Here is a 26,947-nt window from a genome sequence, read left to right on the forward strand (position 1 = left end):
GCAAGTTGTTCTTCTACTAAAATTTGACACTGTATCAGACATGTTCTATCACCTAGTTAGATTTTCATCTGAATTTAAGGCAATCTTTCAACTTCAGACGATGATGGGTGGAAGAGTAATAAAGTTAATATACCCCAGCTAGGGCCAAAGAGCCTACGGTTGATAAGATGTTTCCAAAAAAGACAAGTACAAAGGGTAGCTGAAAGATTCAAGAGTAAGATTCCATTCCGCGATCCATGAATTGATTGGTTGGTCCCTCTAGTCTACTACTAGATCCCGGTAGATCTAACCAGTAGATTCATTTCTCCGTGACAGAATTAGTACTTTTTTCTTTTACTCCGTCAATAAATTAAAACTGGATTTTGTGCCCGACGCGTACGGAGAACCGCTTTGTCTCGCCTCGTCCCGATGCATTTTTAGGATTTTCGATGCATGTTTAGGATTTTTGATTTGGTGTAAATCGGCTTCGCCTTGCCCCGATATATGTTTAAGATTTTTGATTATGCCCGTGCTACGCATCTGGCATTTTTTTTCTTTTAACCATATTTTTGATTTGGTATCGCTCGGCTTCTCCTCGTCCTGTTGCTTAAGATTTTTGATTTGGTATGGTTAATATTTTTCTAAGCATGACTCAACATCGTAAGCAAGTATTCAACAAGAATTCTTGTTTCTTGACTCAACAACATACACAAACCCTTATTCACATCTTAGTTGCAACTGCACACACACACAGCACCTGATTCTCAATCATTCATTCAATACTGCAGCTGCAATATTTCATCCACAACAAACCATAGCTGCTAAACATGCAATCGCCAGCTCATCTGCAGCACAACTCCTCTGGACCCCATGAGCTGCAACGACAATATGCTTAACAACTCCATCTTGTCTAACTCTACCACCTAACTCACTTCAGTGATCACCATCAACTCTAACCCAACAGCTTTGTTGCAGCTTCATACCACCAACATTTCTCTGGCTACAACACCAACCCCACCAGTTCCATTTTGAACCAACATTCCTTCATCACCAAAAGTACCATGAGCATCAGCACCAAATCAACTTCAGATTAAAATCATAAACATATACATCTATTTTCATTCATTTACCAGCTCACTGAGTTCCTTTTTCTTCTTGCAATTCCCTGCATAACTGCAATCATACATTCAACTGCATCACAGCCTACTGAAAGTTATCTACAACTCCAGTTTCAACACAAAAACCTGCAACAAAAATAGATAACCCAAGACCAACCCCTCTCTTTGCTGGCTTGTAACACCAAATCGTGCAATTCATACCAGCTTTGCACTTCACTTCGTTCACTGCAACGCCAACTTCCACTGCAACTTCACATACAACCATTACTCACCAGAAATTGACATATTCTTCACCTTCTCTGGTAGCAGCACCAACAACAACTTTATCTTCTGCTTATCCATTCATAACAGCTTCAGTAATTCCACCAACTGCCTCTGTAAATTACCAGCACAACCATCTCTTCCTCCTTGAACTTCTTCCAGCACCACATTACCACCAGTTGTTTCAAAGATTCAATCTCTTTAACCGGTGACAGTTAATATCTTCAACTGGTCAGGTTCTTGTCCATCTCAACTTCGTTATCTCAACATCACAAACCATTTTCTTCATCTGCAGATACCATTTGTAGTGACAGCACCACCACTGCATACTACCACAACCATTGTGACCCTGCATTTCTTAGCTTTACACAACTACAGCCCACTGTGATTCTCATTTACGGCTCCACCAACACCTGCTCTTCTTTTCCTGTATCCTAGACATACATTTAAAACCAACACTTCCATTTGCCATTGCTTGCAACTGTAAGATTCCAGTCACCACTAATTCCTCCTGCACATTCATTAAAACCATGACTAAGAGATGTACATAATCAAGACAGAACTGCAATTTCCCGACACATTTCAACATCATCATGCTCTTCCATCATCTCCAACCCACCAGAAGATATTGTGAAATTCATAGACCGGGCACAAAAATATGGTATGTGGGCAGAACTAAAATCAAATTCTAAAACTTAACTATTGCATAGTGAAAAAACTTACAGTAATGCGAGACCAAACCAGAAAGTCCAAAATTGAACCTTTAGTTTCTCATTGACATTTCCACAAACACACATGGCTCTGAATTTAAAACCCACAACTGGCTGAGGGCAAACTGTAAACACCCATTAACATATATGCCCTATGAACAGTTTCTCCTAGACATCTTCCTGCTGCTACTGTGAAGAGGGGATTGATGAGTTTTTACTGGTATGGGAGGATTGGAAAATGGGTTGTCGAATTGAGACGACAAAAAGCACAAATTTGTGTTTGAATCACCTAATTTGGATGAGTAGATGGATCTGAGATGGTTTTAGGTTTACGGGTTAGGGTTTTGTTCGAATTCAATGCCGAGAAGAAGAATCAGAGATGAAAAAAGAGGAATCTGAAATAGGTATTTGATTTGGAGTAGCAGATGACAAAGCAGAGAAGAACATCGCTGATGTTCATGGGTTTAATTTGGAGAACGGTATGACTCGGAGATGGGTTTTCAGCAGAGAAGAAGAAGTAAAGTAGGGCAGGAGGAAATCCCCTAATACGTTAGATTTCTTATGGGTGTATTGTACACTTAACGGTCGTCAATAACGTCCAGTTAAGTATTTGGTGTAAACCAAGTGTAAGTAATTAGTTAGGTGTAAATTCACACATAAGTATTGTATACGCACGTTTTGGCTAACGGTGTTACAAACGGCCAGTTAAATACAGGGTGTAAGCAGAGTGTAATTCATGTTTTAATGTCTCGACCAATAGAGTTCCGTCACTTGTGCTCTCCAGAATTGCTCTATGAAAGCTTTTATCTAATTTAATTTGAGGGGGGTGTCATACTCACCGTGCGACGTGGGAGCTCATATGACTTAGTATTTTAAAGGAGGGGAGATTCATTAAAAATGCAAAATATGTACAAAAGCTAAGGCCATGATATTCTAGCTGGCCAGTTAGGCCATCTAAAAAAGCACAACCTATTTGAAGCGGAAATAAACTTTGCCAGGCCATCATTCCATAGACGGAATGAAATTTGGCCAACCCTCATAAAGTTCATATACATCCTCAGCCAACAAACATGCTTATTTGGCTAAGGTATCTTCAGAAAAATTTGCTTCTCCACAGTTATGAACATAGCGAATATTGCTATAAAAAGCACTTGATATCTTCCACTTCTGAACAAGCTGCCAAGGCAACTCACCACTCTGAAAAGCTTGAATGCAACTCTTCGAATCTGATTGAACACATATGTTCTTAACATTCCAAGACTTGGCTAGCATTAGACCATAAATAATGGCGCACACTTCCGCGTAATAATTGTTTTGCCAACCAAGGCCAACACAAAGAGCACCAAGTACCGTTGCATTGGCATCACGAAAAATTACACCAGCTCCGGCCTGGCCTGGGTTCCCAAAAGATGAACCATCACAACAAATCATAATTTCACCTTGATTAGGAGGTGGCCAACTCACTTCAATAGGCGTAGAATCCTTGCTTGATCGATGTTGCACCTTGAAGTAATTTAAGATGCGGAAATCTTCCAAATTATTAAACATATGGCCCCTTATTCTAATAGAGTTATCACGGATTACCTGATAAACTCGGCCCTTGAAACCAAGCCAATTGACTGTCGCACCCTCGAAAAAAGCTTTATTGCGCAACTTCCATAATTCCGTGACAATCTCTTAATGCCGATACCACCTTCTCTTCTTGGACAACACAAACTATCATAAAGCACCGTAAAGTACTTTCGTTTTTCAACATCGCCAGACCAAAGAAAATTTCTAATGGCCCTCTCAACATGCTCAATAATCTTTCTTGCCCATTTGTAAACATCCATAAAATGAATAACATAACTCGAAATAACTGAACGAATCAACACCAATCTAGCCTGAAAGGATAAAAGCTTACCCTTCCACCTGACCAGTTTATCCATAATATTCTCAGCCACATGCCTAACATGTATATGGCGCATAATACCAGGCTTCAATTGAATTCCCAAATATCTATCTGGAAATATAGCTCTTTCCACGCTCAAAACATTTAAGATAGCAATGGCCCTAGAACTAGAGCATAGTAAAATTTGCTTTTGGTACGGTTTACGTATTGGCCTGAGGCCCTTTGATACATACCAAGCATCTCATTCAAATTGTTCAAACAATGCAAATTTCTTTTGCATAAAATAAGAATATCATCGGCAAAAAGAAGATGCGTTGGAGCCACACCTTTATTGCTTACCATAGCATTCATATTTTTCCGATCAAATAACTTCGACAGATTACGACTCAAAACATCTTCAACAAGCACAAAAATCAAAGGTGAAAGTGGGTCATACTATCGTAAACCTCTGGTGATGCTGAAAATACCTTCTTGACTTCCATTAATCATAATACAAATCCGGGTTGAGTGAAAAATATTAAGAATCCAAGCGCACCAATTCTCAGAAAAGCCATATCTTCGAAAAACCTCAGCTACAAAGTCCCAACTAACCGCATCAAATGCTTGAGCAATATCTAATTTAAGGCCAACATTACCATGTTTCCTAGTCGCGCCAATCTCATTGATTAGCTCAGAAGCTAAAGAAATATTTTCATGAATGTTTCTCCTCTTCATAAACGCAACTTGTTCTTCAGAAATCAACTTATTCAGCACCGTACTAAGTCTGGTAACCAAAATCTTAGTAATGATTTTGAAGAAAAAATTACTCAAACCAAAGGCCTATAATAATCCTTAATTGCATCTGATGCATTGTTTTTTGGAATGAGCACAATGAAACTAGAATTAGTGTCATTGGGAATTTTTCGCATCACCCAAAAATTTATAATGACACTAAATAAATCGCCAACAATAATATCCCAGCATTTTCTGTAAAAGATACCTGAGAAACCATATGGACCCGGCGCAAAATCAGCTCCCAAATCAACAACATCTTCTTTAATCTATTCCAGAGTTGGCATAACATCCATAAAAGCACACTCATCATCTGGGATACTTTAATGATCAATATCAAACAATTTTGGATCAATATTCACGTCTCCACCATTAAACTTTTCTTTGTAATAATTGACAATATAGTCTCTTATTTCATCCTGCAAAAACAATGTATAGTCAGTGGAAATCTTAAGTTCTGAGATTATATTTTGGCTCCTTAGCATGCGAATGCTGTTGTGGAAAAATCGAGTATTTTGATCACCATCCTCCAACCAAGTAACTCTCGATTTCATCTTGATCATAATTGCCAAATCAGTTCTCACATCATCAACAGTCTTCTTAGCATCCATCACCTTTTTAAACTGAATCTCATCAGCCGGATCATAATCCAGAAGATCATTCTCCGTTTCAAGCTTAATCTCAACTTGCTTCAATCGAAACTGCACATCTTCATAAACGGTTCTATTCCACAACTTTAAAACCTCCCTTAATCTCTTTATTTTGCTAGCAAAAACAAAAGGAGGGGCACTGTCTAGCCTCAATTTCCAATTATCTTCAACAAGTTTCATAAAACCCGAATGGAACAACCACATCTTCTGAATTTGAAAAGGAGCTCTAGTTGGCCTTGGAATATCAAAAACAAAACCAAAATGAGGGAAATGATCCGACGCAATTCTAGGAAGATCTTTACATATTTATAAAGCCAAGCATCATTAACAACCGCCATATCATGTTTTGAAACAATTCTACGATGACCACTTTAACATTTTGACCAAGTATATTTCTAACCAATAGCGTCAGCCTCAATAAGTCCAATTCATTCATATAAACATCCTTCGGAACCATACCACCCTTATTTTCATCTAATAGCAAGATACAGTTAAAATCACCAAGTACCAACTAAGGAATAAAAATAAAACCATACCCCAACAGCTGCCATAGCAATTTAGTAACTGGATTAAAAGAAGCATGAACAACAATAATAAAATCACCACCAAAATCCAAAGAAATAGCTTGTTTTGAGCAAGATAAAATACCTGGACGAGCTAAAGAATTCTTCCACAAGACCCAAATATTACCTTTCTCACCATCAACTTCATTAGTAATAACATCTTCACTAAAATCATCCAACCTCAGACTTCTAACAAAACATGTAGTGCAGAAAACTTTCAGCTCCGCAATACAAATAATGCCAGGTTTGTGCAAATTGTGAAGCTCTATTAACTTGGCCTTTGCACCATCTTTAGCGAAGCCTTGAGCATTCCAATAAAAGACACGCATTAAGAAACCGATTCTATAGAAAGGCTTGCCGAACCCTGTCGTGTCCTGCTTCTACCTCTTATCTCTAATATTACATGGCTTTCACCATCCGTATGTGGCTTAGTAGTACCTTGGTTTCTTCTTAGGAGCCTTTGGTTTTGATGTTCCGGACTTCTTAACCAACTCATCTGATTTCTTTTTTTCAGCCTTTTCTTTCTTTTCACGTTCCTCTTGATCTTTAGCGGCACTCCAATCTAGTTTTTTAGCTTCTTCATCCACTACTCCATAATTTGGATTAATTGATTGCATATTTTCAGGTGGCTTCTCCAAAAAAACCATCTCAACTTCTTCATCAATCTCTTCGGTCCCAGTTTCAAACCTATTAGAAGTCTCAATAGACTCCAAAGTCTCGGCCAATGATTTTCTTCTAGCTGTTTTAGTTGGAGAACTAAAACCATCATCTCCAATAGGTTCTAAAATATAATTTGAAGGCGGATAACCCATGGTTATATGTTTAATAACCGTTGGTGTAGTTTGAGCCTGTGACACTTTAGTTTGTTTATTTTTCTCAATTATCAACCTTCGTGCATTTTGCAATTTAGCCAAAGCAAGGTCTTGCTCAATTTTTGACAGATCAACAGCCTTATCTAGCTCCATGGCCTTCCGTCGTAGCTCATCATAATCATTATAACATTTATTTCCACCCTCTCCAAGTTAGCAGCATCGGATTCTGAAGTTTCATCTTCAATATTGCGCAAAATTTGCCATGGTTCAGTTGCGCCATTTGTGCCAGAAATATGCGTACTCTGAATAATCGCACCATCATTGTGCATAATGGGCGAAGTACTTTCTGTTCTATCAGCCTGTGTTTCATCATCATTGCGCGGCACATTCAGATTTGATGTTGCACCATCATTGCACAACTCCGGTGTTGCACTTTCATTGCGCAAATCCGGAATATCACCAGCCGTAGCACTAGAAGCAGGGCTGGTAAAGCGAATGTGTGTACCAACAAAAGTAGTGTTTTTCTCTTTCCCTTGATTAGCAGGAGCTACGTCATCCTTAGGTATTGCAGGTTGCTCTATTGATTTCTCCGGCGAATTATCTGTTTTAGCAGCAATTCTCTTCTTCCAATAGTTCTTAAGCTCGGCCATTTCATTGTTGTAGGTGTAGATAATCCACAGGGCTAGGTGGCAAGATCCTAAGCTATGATACACCAAAGAAAAAATAGCGGTGAAGCACATGATAGAACCAAACGGCGCAAAGAGCGAGGTATCACGTGGGTCGGACGTGATGACCCAATAGGTGTCAGATGTGATGTGACCCTTATCCTATGACAGGTCGGGCGAACAATCAGAAAGCACTCGGTCAGACAAAGGAAGATGGTCAAACAAAGGAACGAGAAGAAAGAAGGGCAACATCGTGCTAACCAGGCAATACAGACTCGGCCTCGGGTGAAGAACTATCGGTCAAACCAGGAAGTCGGGCGATCAATGAAGGTCCGATAGAGAACAACTAAAATGATGTAGTGTGACCAACATTGTAATTCTGTTGTATGTCGACTTTAGCCTATAAATATAAGGGCTAGTCGAGAGAGAAAGAGAGGTCGAAGAGAGAGAGAGAAAACAAGGCATCCTACTTGAGTTGAGAGAACATCACCACTAGAGAGAGAGAGAGTACAACTTGTAACCAAGGAAGAAGAATAATAATACACATCCTTTCACCCTGTGGACGTAGGTAATCATACCGAACCACGTAAATCCTTGTGTCTATATTTATTTATGTTTCTTCATGTTGTGAGTAGTCACCCTATACTCCATCGATATAGTGTGTAGTTTCATGCCACTACATTCTGGCGCCGACTAAGGGGACGTCTAAGTTCTCTGGATACCTTGACTGCATGTACCGGCAGAGACGATCCAAAAGCTCCTAAAAACACTTTGCGTGTTAGTTGATGTTAGGGGATGAACTCTGCTCGGCAAAAGTCTTTTTATAATCGTTTGGTTTGAGTTCTGCTGGTATAGTTAAGTTTTTGTTGAGAAAATTGAGTTGTTAGCAAACATTTTCAGCTGGGTTAAATCTGAACAGTCGACTAGTCTTGTCTCTAGCCGAGTCTGTTTTCAGGTCTCAATTTTCGTTTTCGTATCATCTTTCTTACTTCTCTTCATATTTTGATCTTAGTTATTGTCTTGTGAGTCCGACAACGAAAAACTCATAAACTCCCAACTAACATATTTGATGTATGGTGGAAGTTGTTTGAGGTTCCATGTTGGCTTGGGAAAGTGCCGAAACAACAACATGACGAATCATACATCGCTGGTGAAAGAATCCAAGGAATCAAGGGAAGACATCCCTTTGCAGTTCCAAGGAAGTGCATAAGTCTTAGTTTAGCTTTTTCCATGGCATGCTGACCTCATAAAAGTACGAATTTAGACCTTTTTTACTTGCAAAAAACTAGGTGCTAATGATTTGGAGTCTAGGGAATGTAGGACAAATTGTAGTTATTGCAGAGTCGTGGTACTGAGAGAGACGTCGTTCCCTTGAAAGAGACATAGCAGGATACCCGTCTAAAAGAAACACTTAGTGTCGGAACGTGGCAAACTGGCAAGGTCAGCTTGGTAGGCCAGGGGGAATCGTACTTTTAAAACTCAGTCTTAGTGTCAGTCACCTTTTTCTTCCAAAAATCGTACGCGCAATAGAAACTTTTCAAAACAGGTCAAAGTAAGGTGTTGTCTGTTTTTGCTGACGTAGGTAGGGACGACTCTCGGACTGACAGTGTACCACGTCCGATGGCTAGCACGTCGGGGATAGGGAGAACTTTGAGGAACCACACGATTTCCGGTAGTAGCATGCAAGGGGGAGTAACTGGGACGAGGAGAGGGAATGACGGGCATCCACCACCATATGAATCACGAGCCGCTGCAAGAGGTATTGCAATTGTGGATGAGGAGATTGGTGTAGGACGAGATGATGACCCATCGCCTTTGGAGCGAATCGCCTCGCCCGAAAGGAGGGATGGTCAAATAGATGGACTTACCGCGTCATACACAGAAGATGACGAGGAAGCATTGATCCTGCATGCTCAAAGACGAAACATCATACGACAAGCTGAGTATCAAGAAGCCCTCAGACGAGAGCAAGAACGGTTAAGGCGAGTACAACTGGGACGAGAAGCGGTTATCGGGGTCGATCCGGCGACATCGACTCAGATACCTCCCAATATACCACCTCCACCACCTGTGACGATGGCACCACCCTCTGCTCATCTAGGCCATCCAAATGGTCATTCCATCCATGAGAGAACATATCCAACACTGCTCGCGATTCTAGAAAGCCAAAGAAGGCAAGAGGCGGCTTTAAGAGATCTTCAGCAGAGGAATCTGGCTCTAGAGTTCGAGAACTATCAATTACGGAACTTAAGGCCGAGGTCGAGAGGATCCTCAAGTCGAGGAACATCGGGTCACCAAGGCCGAATCGGGCAAGCACCACCTGCAGTGGGACCAAGCAATTTCGGTCGATCGGGACCACCCTAGACACCACCCGTCAGGGGATACGGACCACCCGAGGATTCATCAACAGACGAAGAAAGGCGAGAGAGGAATAATCAGCAGAGAAACACAAGGTTCGATAATGCGACTGAAGCCAAGCTGAGGGAGTTGGAGGAGAAAATAAGGAAGCTGTCAGGAACCGGCGAAGAAGACAAGCTCGCCGAGGTTATAAGCGAGGCCGAGAGGACCCCTTTCACCCAAGAGCTAGAACTAAGGGACTTCCCACCTAAGTGCACGCTCCCTACCTTTCCATCGAGGTTCGACGACACGGGAGACGCAATTGAGCATTTGAAGATGTACACAACGTCCCTAATACAATGGAAAAACCATGAGGTGGTAATGTGCAAATTATTCCCTGCAAGCTTGGAAGGCGAGGCAAGGAAATGGTTCTACAACCTCGCACCAGGAACAGTCAACAGTTCTGAGACTCTAGTCGAAGCCTTCCTTGAGACATACATGCACAACAGCAGACCTCGCTCCAGGGTCAACAGTTTATTCACCTTGGCCCGACGGTTCAGATAACCTCTCACATCATTGACCGATAGATGGAGAAATTTGTGTATAGAGATTGGGAAAGTACCCGTCGACCAGCAGATATTCGGGTTTGAAAATGCACTCGGGAGATCGGATCCCATCTGGGTAGCCATGTTCACCGAGAAACCACAAACGTTGAAAGAAATGAGGAAAATGCAAGAGCATTTCATCGCCCTAGAAGAAATCCAGGAAGAGTCAAGAGATAGAGGAGTGCAAGAAGCTAGTGCAGCGCCCGAGTCAACATCGGACGATACTCAAAGACGGCCCGAGAAGAGACCGAGTCCTCCCGTGCGAGGAAATAGGAAGAAGGAATGGATAGCTAAAGGGAAGAGGCCAAGGCATGAGGAGAGAACGTACACCCCTTTGAATGCTCCACTGGAAGAAATCTTCAAAGAAGTCGAAAAAAGGAGTGACATCATATACCCATCTTCAAGAGGGATACAGTTCGAAGAGACCAAGAATCACCCAGAATCTTTCCATTATCATCAGTATCGAGGCCACTCTACAAACAACTGTCGAGAAGTGAAAGACATCGTGAAACACCTTATCAGAGATGGTTATCTGAGACAGTTCGTCCGACATCCATCCCAGACGATCGCAGCGCCCAATGCACCAGTCCATCAGGTTCGGATCGACAGATCCACGCAGTTTGTCAACACGATTTCGCATTCCGCAACTCAAGCGTACAATCTGAATCCCGGAATAGTGTCTAGAATCCACAAGAGAGATCATAGTGGGAAGGAAACTTTCAGTGTGGCAAAAGCTTTGCCTATGAAACCATGGATGGTGTGACCTATCTTTTTCTCGGCCCAGGATGTCCCGATGAACGGCCAAGCTCACAGTGATCCTTTGGTTATTACCCTGCTAATTGAGGAATTGTGGGTAAGAATGGTACTAGTAGATAGTGGGAGGTCCGTCGAAGTACTCTTCTACGATACGTTCAAAAGGATGGAGTTTTCGGATGATATACTCGTCCGGTCAACATATCATATATACGGTTTTAATGGGACGGTAACCATCCCGAAGGGCGAAGTAACTCTAAGGGTATCAGATGAAGGTGGCTACCTGGATATTTTAACCACATTCTGTGTGGTTGATGTCGCCTCTCCCTATGAAGCTATTATCGGAAGACCATGGATCGCGGGAATCAAAGGAGTGGCATCGGCCTATCATCAAAGATTACGGTTCCCAACGTACAAGGGGATAGAAGAAGTCGTAGGAGATCCACAAGCATCCCGACAGTACATGCAGGATGACGCCCAGATAAATGAGGAGCGGAGAGCACGACAAAGGGGAGAGAAGAAAAAGGCTAAATAAGCCAAAGTCGCAGAAGAACTGGAAAAGGTTATTTCGCAAGCGGTCATGGCTTACGAAGTACAAGGAAACGAGCCTTCATAGTAATTAAAGGAGACGACGCCAGTGAAGGAATCAAGACCAAACTTCTCGGCCGTGGAACCTACTCGAGAGATTAATTTGGGAACTGAAGAGGAACCAAGGGTGGTAAGGATCGGGTCCTTACTATCGGATGAACAGGTAAACCATCTCGTGGCGGTGCTAAAGGAAAACATGGACGCATTCGCATGGAACATGCACGATATGGAGGGTATAGATCCCTAGGTATGCTGTCACCATCTAAGGATCGACCCAAGCTTCAAGCCAGTCCGACAAAAGATGAGGAGAATCGCACCAGAATTACAGGCGGCCGTCGAGAAGGAGCTAAAGAAGTTACAGGAATCAAGAATAATTAGGAAATCGCACTACCCACAGTGGATATCTAACATGGTCGTGGTACCAAAGAGAAATGAAGGAGTCAGAATTTGTATCGACTTCAGCGACCTGAACAAAGCTTGTCCTAAGGACAATTTCCCTCTCCCAAGTATCGATCAACTGGTGGAATCTATAGTGGGGTACGAGGCACTAACGTTTATGGACGGATACGCGGGGTATAACCATATCCCGCTGGATCCTGAGGATCAAGAACACACCTCCTTCTTCACACCAAGGGGCCTATACTGCTACACCAAGATGTCGTTTGGGATGAAGAATGCAGGCGCCACATATCAGAGGTTGGTGGGAGATATGTTTGAGGACCAGATCCACAACACCATTGAGGTCTATGTCGATGATATGCTAGTGAAAATTCGCCTAGCCAAGAATCACATCCGAGACCTGCGGGAAATTTTTTGAACGATGAGAGAATATAAAATGAAAGTTAACCCGACCAAATGCGATTTTTGGGTCACATCGGGCAAATTTTTGGGATATATCATCACTCCAAAGGGGATAGAAGCAGATCCCGAGAAAGTCAGAGCTATCCTCGAGATTCCGTCACCAGCCACAATAAAAGACGTACAAAAGCAGAGCGGAAGTATAGCAACATTGGGGCGATTCATATCTCGGTCGTCCGACAAATGCAAGGATTTCTTTAGCACTCTTAAAAAGGGAGAGAAATTCAAATGGACGGACACCTGTGAGGAGGCGTTTCAGAATATTAAGCTACATCTTGCAAGTCTTCCAGTATTACAAAGACCGATTCATTCGTACTTGGAGACAGGCGAGTTACCCAAGGGGCGACCCGATATCAACAAGATCCAAAGCAAATCGGACGCTTATGAGTTAAGAGATGGAATCTTATACAGAAAATCGTACTTGGGGCCCCTCTTAAGATGTTTGAGCAAGGAAGAAGGCCAGACAATACTGAACGAACTACACTATGAGGCATCCGGAAATAACAGCTCGGGACGAAGTTTGTCAGCGAGAGCGAAAACGATGGGATACTTCTGGTCGTACATGAATGATGATGCAAAACAAATGGCACGAGCTTGCGAAGAATGTCAGCGGTTTGGTAAGAAGATACATGCGCCATCTGTAACTCTAAACTCGGTGGTGAGCCCTTGGCCCTTTTCCAAGTGGGGGATCGATATCGTGGGGCCATTACATGTGGGATCGGGGCAGAGAAAATACTTAATAGTAGCGACGGATTACTTCACTAAATGGGTGGAGGCGGAACCACTGATACATATCCGTGACAAAGACGTCTTCAGGTTTATTTGGGAGAACATCATATGTCGTTTCGGAGTACCGGCGGCCATCGTCTCGGATAACGGAAAACAACTCCAGGGAGAAATCATCGACCTACTATTTAACACCCACAACATCAGAAAAAGCAAGGCTACCCCCATATACCCTCAAAGTAATGGGCAGGCCGATATCACAAACAAAACTATCGCCGATAATATGAAGAAAAAAATTAGATGGAGAGTACGGTAATTGGTGCGAAGAACTCTACAATGTTTTATGGGCCTATCGAACCACTCGAAGGGAAGCTACAAGGCTATCACCTTTCATGCTGACCTATGGAACCTAAGAGATACTACCAACTGAAGCAATGATACCCACCACAAGAACTGAATCCTGGAGGCGAAACATATCGGCAGATCTAATATTGGCCAAGCTCGATGACTTGGAGGAAACAAGGGAGATGGCGTTGCAAAAAATGGAGAATTACCAAAGGAGATTACAACGAGAATACAACAAACGAGTTCGACCAAGAGAGTTTCAACCGGGGTAGTTAGTGTTGAAATATCTAGCCGATTGAGAACGTGACAAAAGGGGCGGTAAACTAGCGGCAAGGTGGGGAGGACCATACACAATCGTGTCTAAAGCTGGCGAGGTAGCTTATCGATTACTCAAACCAGACGGCACACACAACATCTGAAACTCTATTACCCATGAGGGGTTCGAGGAAAATAGGAAAACATACTTGTCATTCATTTCTTTAAAACCGAGAGGTTTAGGAAATATGACATGAGCGACCAATGGTCATTCGTACTCGGGGCAAAGACAGTGAGGAAGTGCCGAGGTGACTTACACTCGAATGGTCATTCGTACTCGGGGTAAAGCCAGTGAGGAAGTGCCGAGGTGACTTACACTCGAATGGTCATTCGTACTCGGGGCAAACCCAGTGTGGAAGTTCCGAGGTGACTTACAGTCGATTGGATATTCGATACTCGGTGCAGTGGCAGTGTGCAAGTGCCGAGGTAGCCTAAGGGTACTGGTGGTTGGAAGCCAGATACCAAAGGTTGTTAAGATACGATTATAGGACAATTTTAGCATCGATAACTGGGATTGGGTCCACTCTAGGTCACTGGACATCTTATCAAAGCCCTTGGTCCTTTCAAGAAGATCTCGGTTGGACTTTTCGGCCACAGCTTTTTCCCTCAAAATTCGTCGTCGATCTTCATGAAGATATCAATTTTGAAGCCTAAGGGAACCATTTTGACTCTCCAGATTATCGGCTAGTAACGTTTTATCACCAGAAAGTCTCTGAAACATCCCCAAGCGAGCCCGTAAGTTATCTATCTCCTCGGGGACATACTCAAACAGGCGATATCTGTCAATTTCCTCTTGAAGTTGATGGATCTCGGCCTCCTGTCGGTCTATCTTCCCATCCTTATTGCAAATTCGTTGTCGAAGATTCTCCACAAGATCTTTCTCGATATCCCATTTTCTCTTCATAATCCTATACTCTGAAGAAGCATCTAGATCTATACTAGATATTTCGGCTAGAAGAACAATAATTGACTCAGGATATCGGTACGAAGAACTCAATCAACACAACTATGTAAACAATATACCTTGAGCATCAGCGAGTTTGATCTACAGGTCACGAGATCGTTCCTTCTCCTGCTGAAGAGCAGCCTCCAACTTCCTAATCTCTTGTCGGCGGAGTGCAGCCTCCAACCTCGACCGTTCAACGCCTACAAATTCCATCACATGACGATATTAATAAGGCCCGATAACATCAAAACAAAGAGATCAAACAGACCACTTACCAGATTATCAAAGACCGACGCAATGTCAGGATACAGGGGCACGGCAGCAATCATCTTCTCATCAGTATAGGAGCCGAATTCCTCCGAGTGTAATGCGCCAAGAGAATCACACATAGGGCCCGATATGGTAAAAGATGTCAGAACACCCGATGAAGACCCAACATCCTTCTGGGGCAGCTTTTGGAGCGATGTATAGGTCGGCCCCTGAGCTCTAGACTGCGCGATAGAAGTCATAATAGCAGTTTCCGCAGGAAACTCCCCTTCCTTCGGACCACCAGCATCCTCATCAAACAGCTGCTCGTCCCCGAATATATCGTCCTCATCTTTTTGATCGGGGATGTCGATCACAATGTCTGAGCTTTTCAGCACTACTCCCTTCGCAGCCACCTTTCCCCGAGGAGGATTACGCCTTGGAACCAAACCTTCACCACCAACAGTATCGGACCCTCCAACATCTTCATCCTCGCGCCTAGGGATTTTCTGCACAAGGTTCAGCGTCAGAACACGTGAAAGCAAAAAACAGGGGCAAGTACATGCACTTAGAATAAAAGCTATATGTTTGTTACCTTCCCCTGGTCTTCCCCGACCCTTGTGCCAGCGCTTCTCTTCTTGGAAATAGAAGCCGATTTGGTAGGCTCGCCCTGAGGCTTAACCTACGAAAAGAAAGTAATCAATACACCTAGCCGATACAGCAGGAATCAAATAAAGTAGAAATAAAGCAACATACCTTATCATCGTTAATCACCCAGAATGGATAAGGCTCTGCAGGAAATTGAGGAGGAGGAAATCTACCATGCAAAATTTGGCCGCGAACAAGAAGTGGAACTCGGTCCCAGTATGGGTCATTGGTGTGGCGAGCACGCTTGTTGGAACCTTTACCAAGGGGATCAACATCTAGCATCAATCTGTCAACACCCTCGGGCATAGATTTCTGACGATGAGGGCTAGCAGCAAAACCATCAAGGTCTCCATTGGTAGCTATTCCGCTTCGGTAGTTCACGATAAAATTAGCAGAAGTGTAATCGGGAGCATCTCCAGGTTTATAGGTCGACCAATCGGCCGCAGAGCCGCGACCCTCGCCTCGGTCTCTCCACTCAGACGGAAAGTGTTGCCATTCCACTGAGTCAAGGCCCGATACAGACGAAGCTGCGACAATACTTCATAGTAGAAAGGGCTGGTAGGGTTGTATAGAGGAAAGAGAAGGCCAAGTTCCAACTGCCCACGAGTGACGATGACCGCCTCAGACGACTGCTCATGCTTATCGACATCGGTCTTCTTCAACACACCCGTTTGGCCCGACACTAGGGTCACTTCATAGTTTTGAAGACCGAATTCTTTCTTCAGCTGTTCAATAAACTCATCATCGGACAAGTCTTTGGAGATTCTCTTATCAGCCCTACATGAAAAAGATGGAGAATCATCAGGAAAAGGGGAATTTATAGCACGATAATCGTGATGGGAAGGACTCTCAAGCTAAAATAAGGAATCGAGAGAAACGACATCTCCCTCAGAGAAGGTATCACTCACGCACCTTTTTTCGGTCATTGACGGAGAAGAAGAAGCCATGGCAAGAAAAACAAACAGGGAGATAAGAGTTCTGATGAAGAGAAAAGCAAAAGGAAGAACTAAACACAACTGTCGCGAATCTCACCAACAGAAACAACAAAGACGAAGATTGAAAACAGAAGAGAGTCACCGGAATTAATGGCGTCGGCAACAAAGGGAGGAAGAGAAGAAAGATGAACAACACTTCGTTTCTCTGAAAAATGGAGAACAAGGGAGTGAGAACATAAGGGAGGGTATTTATAGGGTACAACGTCTCAACCGATAGCAACGGTTACGAGTCATAAAGGAGAGTTAGTGGGAGACTTCATGGCGGAATTCCCGGCACGCTCGAGGACGTGGGAAGATGGAACGATTTTCTTTCCCTCGTGTCAAGCACACGAGCGAAAGAAGGGGCATAAATGTAGGTATAGATAATCCACAGGGCTAGGTGGCAAGCTCATAAGCTATGATACACCAAAGAAAAAAGAGCGGCGAAGCACATGATAGAACCAAACGGCGCAAAGAGCGAGGTATCACGTGGGTCGGACGTGATGTCCCAATAGGTGTCGGATGTGATGTGACCCTTATCCTCTGACAGGTCGGGCGAACAATCAGAAAGCACTCTGTCAGACAAAGGAAGATGGTCAAACAAATGAACGAGAAGAAAGAAGGGCGGCATCGTGCTAACCAGGCGATATAGACTCAGCCTCGGGTTAAGAACTATCGGTCAAACCAGGAAGTCGGGCGATTAGTGAAGGTCCGATAGAGAACATCTAAAATGATGTAATGTGACCAACATTGTAATTCTATTGTATGTCGACTTTGGCCTATAAATATAAGGCCTAGTCGAGAGAGAAAGAGAGGTCGAAGAGAGAGAGAGAGAAAACAAGGCATCCTACTTAAGTTGAGAGAACATTACCACTAGAGAGAGAGAGTACAACTTGTAACCAAGGAAGAAGAATAATAATACACATCCTTTCACCCTGTGGACGTAGGCAATCATACCGAACCACGTAAATCCTTGTGTCTATATTTGTTTATGTTTCTTCATGTTGTGAGGAGTCACTCTATACTCCATCGGATGTAGTGTGTAGTTTCATGCCACTACAATTGTAAAGAACCTGTTGGATTTTAACATCAGTTTCATTGTCAGCTTTCTTCCTCAATGCACTTCTTATTTCTACACTTTGGTTCATCATGCCTAATTTATGTACAATAGTCACAGAATTTTGGCTCGTTAAGAATTCCATATTCCTGATAAAAACCTTCAGAATTATCTTCCCCATCAACAATAATGTTTCCAAGAGGTTATGAAAAATAAATATCAATAAGAACAGCCGCAAAATAACCTGTTAAGGATACAGCTGCAAAGCCTTAATCAATGGCGTAATTGTTGTTGATTCTCCTATATTACAGCTGCAAAATATTAGCTCTGCCATGCCTTAGTCAATGCCTTAATCACCGTATTTACTTATTCTCATTCACTGTAAATCAAACTCTATTTAAAGTAATGTAATAATATGTATAAAAAGGAATCCTAATCCACCAAGTCTGTGTGGAAAATATTCACCAAAATATTGTGTTATGTTTTGGTATCAGCCGGAAATATCCATACCACGTTTTCTTCAACAAACCATTCTCTTCAATGACAACACCAGAAACCTCAACTCTTCATACTATTCATGTTAATTATCTAATTAACGTGAAACTCACAGACACCAACTATATTCTTTGGAAAACTCAGTTTACGCCACTCTTGAAGGGATATCGACTAGAGGGTTATGTGAATGGACACTACAAAAAACCATCACCAACCATTCTTGGTACATAACCAGAATCACCAGCAACTACAAATCCTGCATATACCAAATTTGAGGAACAAGATCAGATCCTCTTAGGGTGGATATTATCATCTCTCACTGAATGAGTTCTAGGTCGAGTTTTTGGCTTAAACTCCTCAAAGGAGGTGTGGGATGCTTTGGAAAAATGATATGCTCCTAAAACTAGAGCACATCTGATGAACCTAAAAAGACAACTTCATAGTCTTAAGAAAGGTAATAGCACTATGCATGAATATTTCTCGAAATCTAAACAATTGTTTGATGCTCTTGCAGCGTCAGGAAGTGCACTAGATGAAGCTGATATGCAGGAGTCCATTCTCAGTGGACTAGATCAAGCATATGATATGATTGTGACTTCTCTTAGAACTATTGAAAAGCTAGATATGGATGCATTTTATGCGCATCTGCTCTCACATGATATGAGACTTGAACAACATATGGAAACACTGCAACAGACAATAGCCAACATCGTATCTTCATCAACTCCAAGATCCTCTCAAGGGACAGAACAAAGGAGAAATCAAGGATTTCTTCCACAACAGCAAAGACAACCAAGATTCAATAATCAATCTAACAGTCCACAAGAAAAAGAAAAAGGACGTTGTCAGATCTGCAACATAAAGAATCATGCTGCCAAAGTCTGTTGGTTTCGCTACAAGGAAGATAAACCTTCTCCCAAGAAACGTCAACCAACTGCATATTTAGCATTACCTGGTGGAGCAACAGACAACAATTGGGTAACTGACTCAGGTGCTACACACCATTTGACCGCAAATCTCAACAATCTCGACATCTTCCATGAATATGATGGAACTGAGCATGTTCGAGTTGGAAATGGTAATGCACTTCATATTGATCATATTGGTAACCCCTCTTTTTCTCACAATAATCACTCATTTCGTCTTACAAATATTCTACATGTTCCTGAGATTAAAACTAACTTACTCTCAGTTTCAAAATTCTGTCAAGATAATGAGGTTTATTTTGAATTTCACTCTGGTTTCTTTCTTGTAAAGGATCTCCCCACCAAAGCAATATTGTTGTGCGACATGAGTAAAAATGGTCTCTACATATTTGATGGTGTTCGAGAGATCATCAAATATTCACCATCTGCTCTTGTTGCACCTACAATACCTATCTTGCGTAAATGTTTAGGTCATCCAATGCTACGGACTGTCTTCCGAGTTATCAAGAATTTTTCCCTTCCAGTATCGAATAAAAAGTTTGAATTTTGTCATTCTTGTCATGTAAGAAAGAGTCACAAACTTCCATTTCCTGTTAGTTCATCAACCTTTGATAAGCCTCTGAGCTTAGTAGTTTCTGATTTATGGGTATCCCCAACTGTTTCAAGAAATGGTTATCGTTACTATTTTCTTTTACTTGATGTTTTCTCTCATTATACTTGGATATACCCACTAGCTAGGAAGTCAGATGTATTACCAGTATTTATACAGTTCAAAAAGTTGATAGAACATCAAACTGATCACAAAATTAAAGTCTTTCAGTCAGATAATGGAGGAGAATACAAGAAATTTACATCTTTTATCAATAGCTCGGGAGTCATACATAGATTCTCATGCCCTCATACTTCAACTCAAAATGGTCTTGCAGAACGACGCATTAGGCATATGACTGAGTCTGGTCTAGCTCTTCTTTTCCATGCCTCTATGCCAAAGTCATACTGGGCAGATACTTTCACAACAACATGTTATCTCATAAATCAAATTCCAGCTTCACAGTATGAGTCTAAATCTCCTATATAACTGCTATATAACAAGAAACCTGATTTTTCCTTCCTCAAGGTATATGTATGTCTATGTTATCCATGTCTTAGGCCTTATGTAGCAAACAAACTTGAACAAAGGTCTCTTCCTTGTGTATGTATTGGATACAGTGGTGCACACAAAGGGTATCTATGCCTTCATGTGCCAACCAATAGACTCTACATCTCTCGACACGTCAAATTTGAAGAAACAAGCTTCCCATTTTATTCCAAGCAACAAGTATTCTCTTGAATCTCAAAAATATGTACCATCTACTAATATTCTCACATCATCCACTTTGTAAGCTCCTTCACCTGTTACTATCCCTGTTACAATTCCAAAGTGCAAACTGAACCTACACTTCAAGATCATATATTATCTAATGATACTTTGCATCCACCAGGTGAAATCTTACCCTCAATTTCAGTTCAAGTCACTAATAATACAGCTGATAGTACAGTTGCTGTTGGCAGTTCAAGTACTCCATCTCAGCCACCACCTCAGCAGCATTCCATGGTTACGAGAGCAAGAGATGGTATTAGGAAGCCAGTTAATAAGTTATGCCTTGATATCAAATATCCTTTGGGATTACCATAATTTATGTCTCCATCATGCTACAGTGAAGCATCCAAGGATCCTGAATAGCGACCTCCTATGGATGATGAAATCAATGCTCATATTCGCAATGGGACTTGGAGTCTGGTTCCATATGAAAAGTGGATGAATGTAATTGGCTCAAAATGGGTTTTTCGAGTGAAACAAAAACCAGATGGAAAGATTGATAGACGAAAAGCACGGCTAGTAGCAAAAGGCTTCAACCAGCGAGAAGGATTTGATTATGCAGAAACATTCAGCCCGGTAATAAAGCCAAGCACTATACGTCTTTTTCTCTCTATTGCAGTATCACATGGCTGGAATATGCATCAATTAGATGTTCAAAATGCCTTCTTACATGGCGTACTGACAGAAGATGTGTTTATGAAACAACCTGCTGGCTATATAGATCCAGATTATCCCAATCATGTATGCAAGTTGAACAAATCAATATATGGTCTAAAGAAAGCACCACGTACCTGGTATTCAAGGCTTAGCACATATCTTACTGATTTGGGTTTCAAGGGATCAGTGGCGGATAGTTATTTATTCATACAACAATCAAATGCTGGAGTTACATATGTGCTTATCTATGTCGATGATATTATCATAACAGGTTCCAATCCGTCACTTATTACAAATCTTATTCATGATCTGAATTTTGTGTTTGCAGTCAAAGATCTTGGTGAATTAAATTACTTCTTAGGAGTAGAAGTTGCCAAACAAGGAAGTTCTATAATACTCAGTCAGCATAAGTATATCTCAGATCTTCTCAAGCGTACAAATATGGATGGAGCAAAACTAATAAATACTCCACTTGCAGTGAATGCCAAAATCACCAAACAAGGTACCAAAAGATATGAAGACGCAACACTCTATCGCAGTGTCTGTGGAGCATTGCCATATCTGTATCTTACACGTCCAGATGTTGTTGTAGCTGTCAATAAAGTATGTCAGTACATGACTGATCCATATGAAGAACATTGGGAGTTAGTGAAACTGATTTTGAGATATCTAAAGCATACAATTCACTATGGATTAGTGTTAAACAAATCATCAGAGACGCGACTACATGCTTATTCTGACTCAGACTGGGCTGGCAGTTTGGATGACAGGCGATCTACAAGTGGATATTCCATCTACTTTGGAGGTAATCTTGTATCGTGGAGTGCAAGGAAGCAAAAGACTGTTTCAAAATCGAGTACTGAAGCTGAATATAGAGGAATAGCCATTGATACGTCAGAGTTAATATGGCTTCAGTCTCTGCTAAAAGAATTGGGAATACATGTTCAAACTCCGTCATTATGGTGCGACAATTTGGGAGCCACGTACTTAACTGCTAATCCTGTGTTTCATGCTCGTATGAAACATATTGAGATAGACTACCACTTTGTAAGGGAAAGGGTGGCGCGTAAACAATTAGAAGTGAAGTTCATCTCTACAAAGGATCAGTTGGCCGACATTTTTACCAAAGGGTTAGATGCTTCACGTTTTAATCTTCTGCGCAACAAGTTGAACATTCGTCAAACTCATGCACAACTTAAGAGGGGATGTTAAGGATACAACTGCAAAGCCTTAATCAATGGCGTAATTGTTACTGATTCTCCTATATTACAGCTGCAAAATATTAGCTCTGTCATTCCTTAGTCAAGGCCTCAATCACCGTATTTACTTATTCTCATTCATTGTAAATCAAACTCTATTTAGAGTAATGTAATAATCTATATAAAAAGGAATCCTAATCCACCAAGTCTGTGTGGAAAATATTCACCAAAATATTGTGTTATGTTTTAATCATACTCATGTCTTAAAGTCCTAGGATCAACAGCAACAGGTTTGCCGAGACCCCTAGCCATCCGAAAAAGAACTTCTTCATCCCAAAATTCAAAAAGAAGATACAAAAATCTTACCCAAAGCGTTTCTCTAGTAATCTTATCAGATTCAGAATCGAACATTGGAGTCCACGGCTGAATTTTAAGTTGTTGGCTCTTTGCTTTCCACGTACCTCCATAGCTCATACGCTTCCTATCAGCTTCGTTGTTTAACTTGATCACAAAATATCCCTTACTCCATACAATAAATTGTACCGTACCTGTTAACTAGCATTGATTCAATAAGTTCTTCTTAGCATCATCAAAAGTTAGGGTTTTGAAATCCAAGCGACCAACTAAACTGAATTTCCAAACTTCTTTAGCCCTAACATGTGTTTCACGCGGAATCTTAATAACAATATCTCCAGTTAACGTGCGAACAGGTGGATGCGACAAAGTATCAGCATCAATTTGAGACATAACATGAGTACGTTTGAACACCAAGATCAGGGGGCTTTGGCTGATTTTGCGCCATGAATCCGCGCAAAATCAAAGAAACTTAAGAACGCAATAATAAAAAAGAGATTGAGAAAAAACCAGAGCTCCTTCCCGTGAATCCCTAAGTTTTGCTTCTTTTTTTGTGACAGAATTAGTACACTGTACTACCTTTGTAGTTCCTTTTGGTCCTAATCTAACGGAGGGATTCAGTAAAATATCAGCTACTTCAAAAGTGGGTCAGCAGAACTCACTTTTACTAGTGAGAAACGTTCTGGCGTTCTGCTCTGCTCAACACCAATGCTCGAGTGATGGAAAATGACAAGTTAATATATTCCATATTTTCAAAAGCATAATGTTGTTTTTTCTAAATTGCTGCTATAAGGCCTATTCCTATGCACATGCCAAAAAAAATTTGTTTGGCATACCAGGTGGCATGGCAAACGAATTTCTCCACTATGGGAAAACCACGGAGCGACAGAGATTCGACCGTTATCATCTAGAACGCCAACAATATTCTGAATATCGCTGGCGTCATGCATCCCATCGCGCGATATAAATAGTATCACTGGCGATATTAAGATTATCGATCAGTGGGTATTTTGCAACGGCTATTTTCCCCTGTTGATTCCTATATATACGCCCTTGTACTTCACCAAGTTACTCACACCTATTTCTACATATATTTCACCAATTTATTTGTCTTTATTCTCAATTTTAAATTTCATAATCATCAATGGCGAGATCCAATGAAGAGAGGAATGTTATTATGAATCGGCTTAGATTACAGCAAGAAATGCATCGAATGAGGTTGCAAGAACTTGACGATGAGGAAGCTGAAGATAATAAACTAATCGACACTTTGTTGCTTGTACATACGGGCCAAATGCCTAGAGTTCCAGAGCCACAAGAAGTATTCTCAAGAAGATATACGTATCGAGGGAGGGAATTTTACCACCAGAAGATGATGCACGATTATTTTCTTCTCAATTGTGTGTACTCTGATCAAAATTTTCAAAGTCGATTTCGCATGCCTCGTCATCTGGTGAAAAAGATTATTGAAGATCTTTGTCGAGTATAACCTCAATTTAATTATCAGTTTGATGCACTGAATATTAGTGGTCAAAGTCCTGAACAAAAAGTTACTTCAGCTTTAAGGATTCTAGGTTATGGCGCTCCAGCGGATGAGACCGATGAGTACCTTTGTATGGGTAAAAGAACTTCATTCACTTACCTTTCATTGTCCTGTGAAGTAATGATTAATCATTTTGGTCCGACATATTTACGAAAACCAACCGAGGAAGATGTCCAACAAATATCGAGGAAGAATGAGGAAAGGGGATTCCCAGGAATGCTAGGTAGTCTTGATTTTGTGCATTTGGTATGGCAAGGTGCACTATATATTGGGCCGGTCAATATAAGGATCATTATCGAAAACCAACTGTTATCCTTGAAGCTGATGCTTTTTATGATTGTTGGATATGGCACAATTTGTTTGGTCTTCCAGGTTCACAAAATGGTATTAATGTTTTGCACAAGTCGCCTATGTTTGAAGATCTGAAGTATGGAATTTGTCCCCAATCCCGTTTCATGATCAACAACCATCGGTACACTCATGGGTATTATCATGCGGATGGTATCTAACCAAAATGGTCCACCTTGGTTCAATGCTTCCATCATCCTCTTTCCGGTACATTGGGCCGTTCATATATATCGACATTTTAACACCAACCAAATGGCATTGAGGAAGGATGTGGAACGCTCTTTTGGAATTTTGAAGAGGAAGTTCACTATCATTTGTGGCCCATATCGTGGGTTGAGTCCTCGTGAAATCCACAAGACTATGCTCACTTGCATAATTCTTCATAACATGGTAATTCAGGAAACCCGTCGTGATTCAGAATGGACTAACTATGAAGATGGAGATTTGAGGCCGGAGATTCAACCACAAATTGGCGTCCCTGCAAGGAATTATGCTCAAATGACTAGTTACATTCAGAACCAGAATTTGTATGACATTTTAAGAGATGATCTGAGATTGAATCTTTGGGCAGAGCATGGGAGACAGTGATTATTAAATTATGTATTTTGGTTTAATTATTAAGTTATGTATTTTGGTTTAATTATATAAAGTTATATATTTTGGTTTAAGTTAATATGCGAAACTTATTTAAGTAGACTGCAACAACATTTCAAATTAATCAACTTTTCATTTCAAACTAATATTAAGTAGAATGCAACAACAACATATCAAATTAAAATGCAATACTTCAAATTAAAACTTAAATTAATACATCAATCATCTAAAGGAACTACTACATCGAATTCATCATCGAACCCATCCTCATCATCATCACCACTAGGTTGGTTGTTAGTAAATCCAGCTTGTTGTTCTATCTGTGCTTGAATCCTATCAAATTCGATTTTCCACACATGTTTTTGCTAGGCGTTCATAATTGAAGCGTTATCTTGAAGAATGTTATCTTGTCATAGTCAAACCCAAATTTTTCTTGAGAAAGACGACTTTTATTACTCTCCCTGTTTTAAAATTTCCTATCAACTGCTCTTTGCTTCTCGACGGTCTTTTGATGTTCCATAAACTTCGTCATGTTAAATACATTGGAGCTTCCTCCTTTTTGAGATAATTTTCTTGTCAGTCTTGCATTATTTCTCCCTGGAAGTTTTCTCTTACCATCATCATTATTGAGAACTAAGTTGACATTTGGGTTTCTTGGGGTATCTGGTGAAGAATTTGATGGACCTGGTGAAATGGTGAAGAATTTGGTGTTGAGTGAGAAGAATTATATGATGACATTTCAGGTACTTGTTGATTACCTGCTAAAAATATGGATTATATTTGTTCAACACCTTCAAAATATGATAACATCTTTCGAAAGAGGACTGTTTGACATGTTTTCGTTGCCTCTCTGTATGAACCTGTCTTTCAAAATCAACATCCACCTGACCACTCTCCCGGCCTCCTCTCTTGGCTTGCATTATCAATCCAACATAAGTGGCTACTTCCCTGTTGATTACAATGAAGTGTTCTTCCAACCCTTTTGCATCACGACAATTGATGTTCATGGTTTGTTCTTCATATTTACGAAATATATTTTCCCACATGGTGTTACCATGTTGTTGTGCACCATCGATAGAATCTTGGGTAAAAAAACATAATTACGACAAATGCATTCATACTCTGTCATGTTGTATTTTGCACCACGGACATTGGTTTTTTTACCTTTGCCTTTATTTTGAGATTGCGAATCCATATTACAAGAAATAAAGAATCGTAGAAAATGTGTGATTGTTTTAGATTTGAAGAAGATTGAGAAATTGAGAAATTCTAGAGAGATTTAGAAATTCTGGTGTGAGTTGAAATGAGTTTCAAATTGGGTATTTATAGAGGGGGAAAATTGTAGACGTTGGATGAGGAACTGATGAGCGATGATCATGTCAGCGAGCGACGTAGTGACCATTGTTGACGCTGGAATGACCAGCGAGCGATATTATGACCATCTAGCGATGGACACTCTATCGCTCGCTGGAAAGTATGTCTGTATGCCTATATGTTATAATTGACATATAGACATATACGTTTGGCAGTTTAGCATACCCATAGTAGATGCATATATGAAAAAATCTGATGTTTTCCATGTGCATAGGAATAGGCCTAAGGATACCAAATTATACTACACCAAATCCATATAAAAAAAACCTCTCATGCCTA

At 41.1% G+C, this 26,947-nt stretch overlaps 1 protein-coding gene and 1 long non-coding RNA gene across 2 annotated transcripts; one reads left to right on the top strand and one right to left on the bottom strand.

Annotated features, from left to right (window-relative positions):
- Positions 1-650: 650 nt before the first annotated feature.
- On the bottom strand, positions 651-2,781 carry LOC113275221. The gene is made up of 2 exons (XR_003323511.1): positions 2,082-2,781; positions 651-1,869 (listed from the first exon to the last, which is right to left on the bottom strand). It is a non-coding gene; the product is annotated as an uncharacterized LOC113275221 (long non-coding RNA).
- An 8,440-nt stretch (positions 2,782-11,221) lies between these two features.
- On the top strand, positions 11,222-11,650 carry LOC113272391. The gene has a single exon (XM_026522234.1). The coding sequence runs from the start codon at positions 11,222-11,224 to the stop codon at positions 11,648-11,650; it is 429 nt and encodes a 142-aa protein (XP_026378019.1).
- Positions 11,651-26,947: the final 15,297 nt, after the last annotated feature.

Source organism: Papaver somniferum, chromosome 4 (assembly GCF_003573695.1).
Source record: "Papaver somniferum cultivar HN1 chromosome 4, ASM357369v1, whole genome shotgun sequence".
Lineage (NCBI taxonomy): Eukaryota > Viridiplantae > Streptophyta > Magnoliopsida > Ranunculales > Papaveraceae > Papaver > Papaver somniferum.

Bases quoted from the DNA above. Each gene is read 5' to 3' on its own strand.
- LOC113272391 (XM_026522234.1), top strand. From the start codon at position 11,222: ATGGTACTAGTAGATAGTGGGAGGTCCGTCGAAGTACTCTTCTACGAT.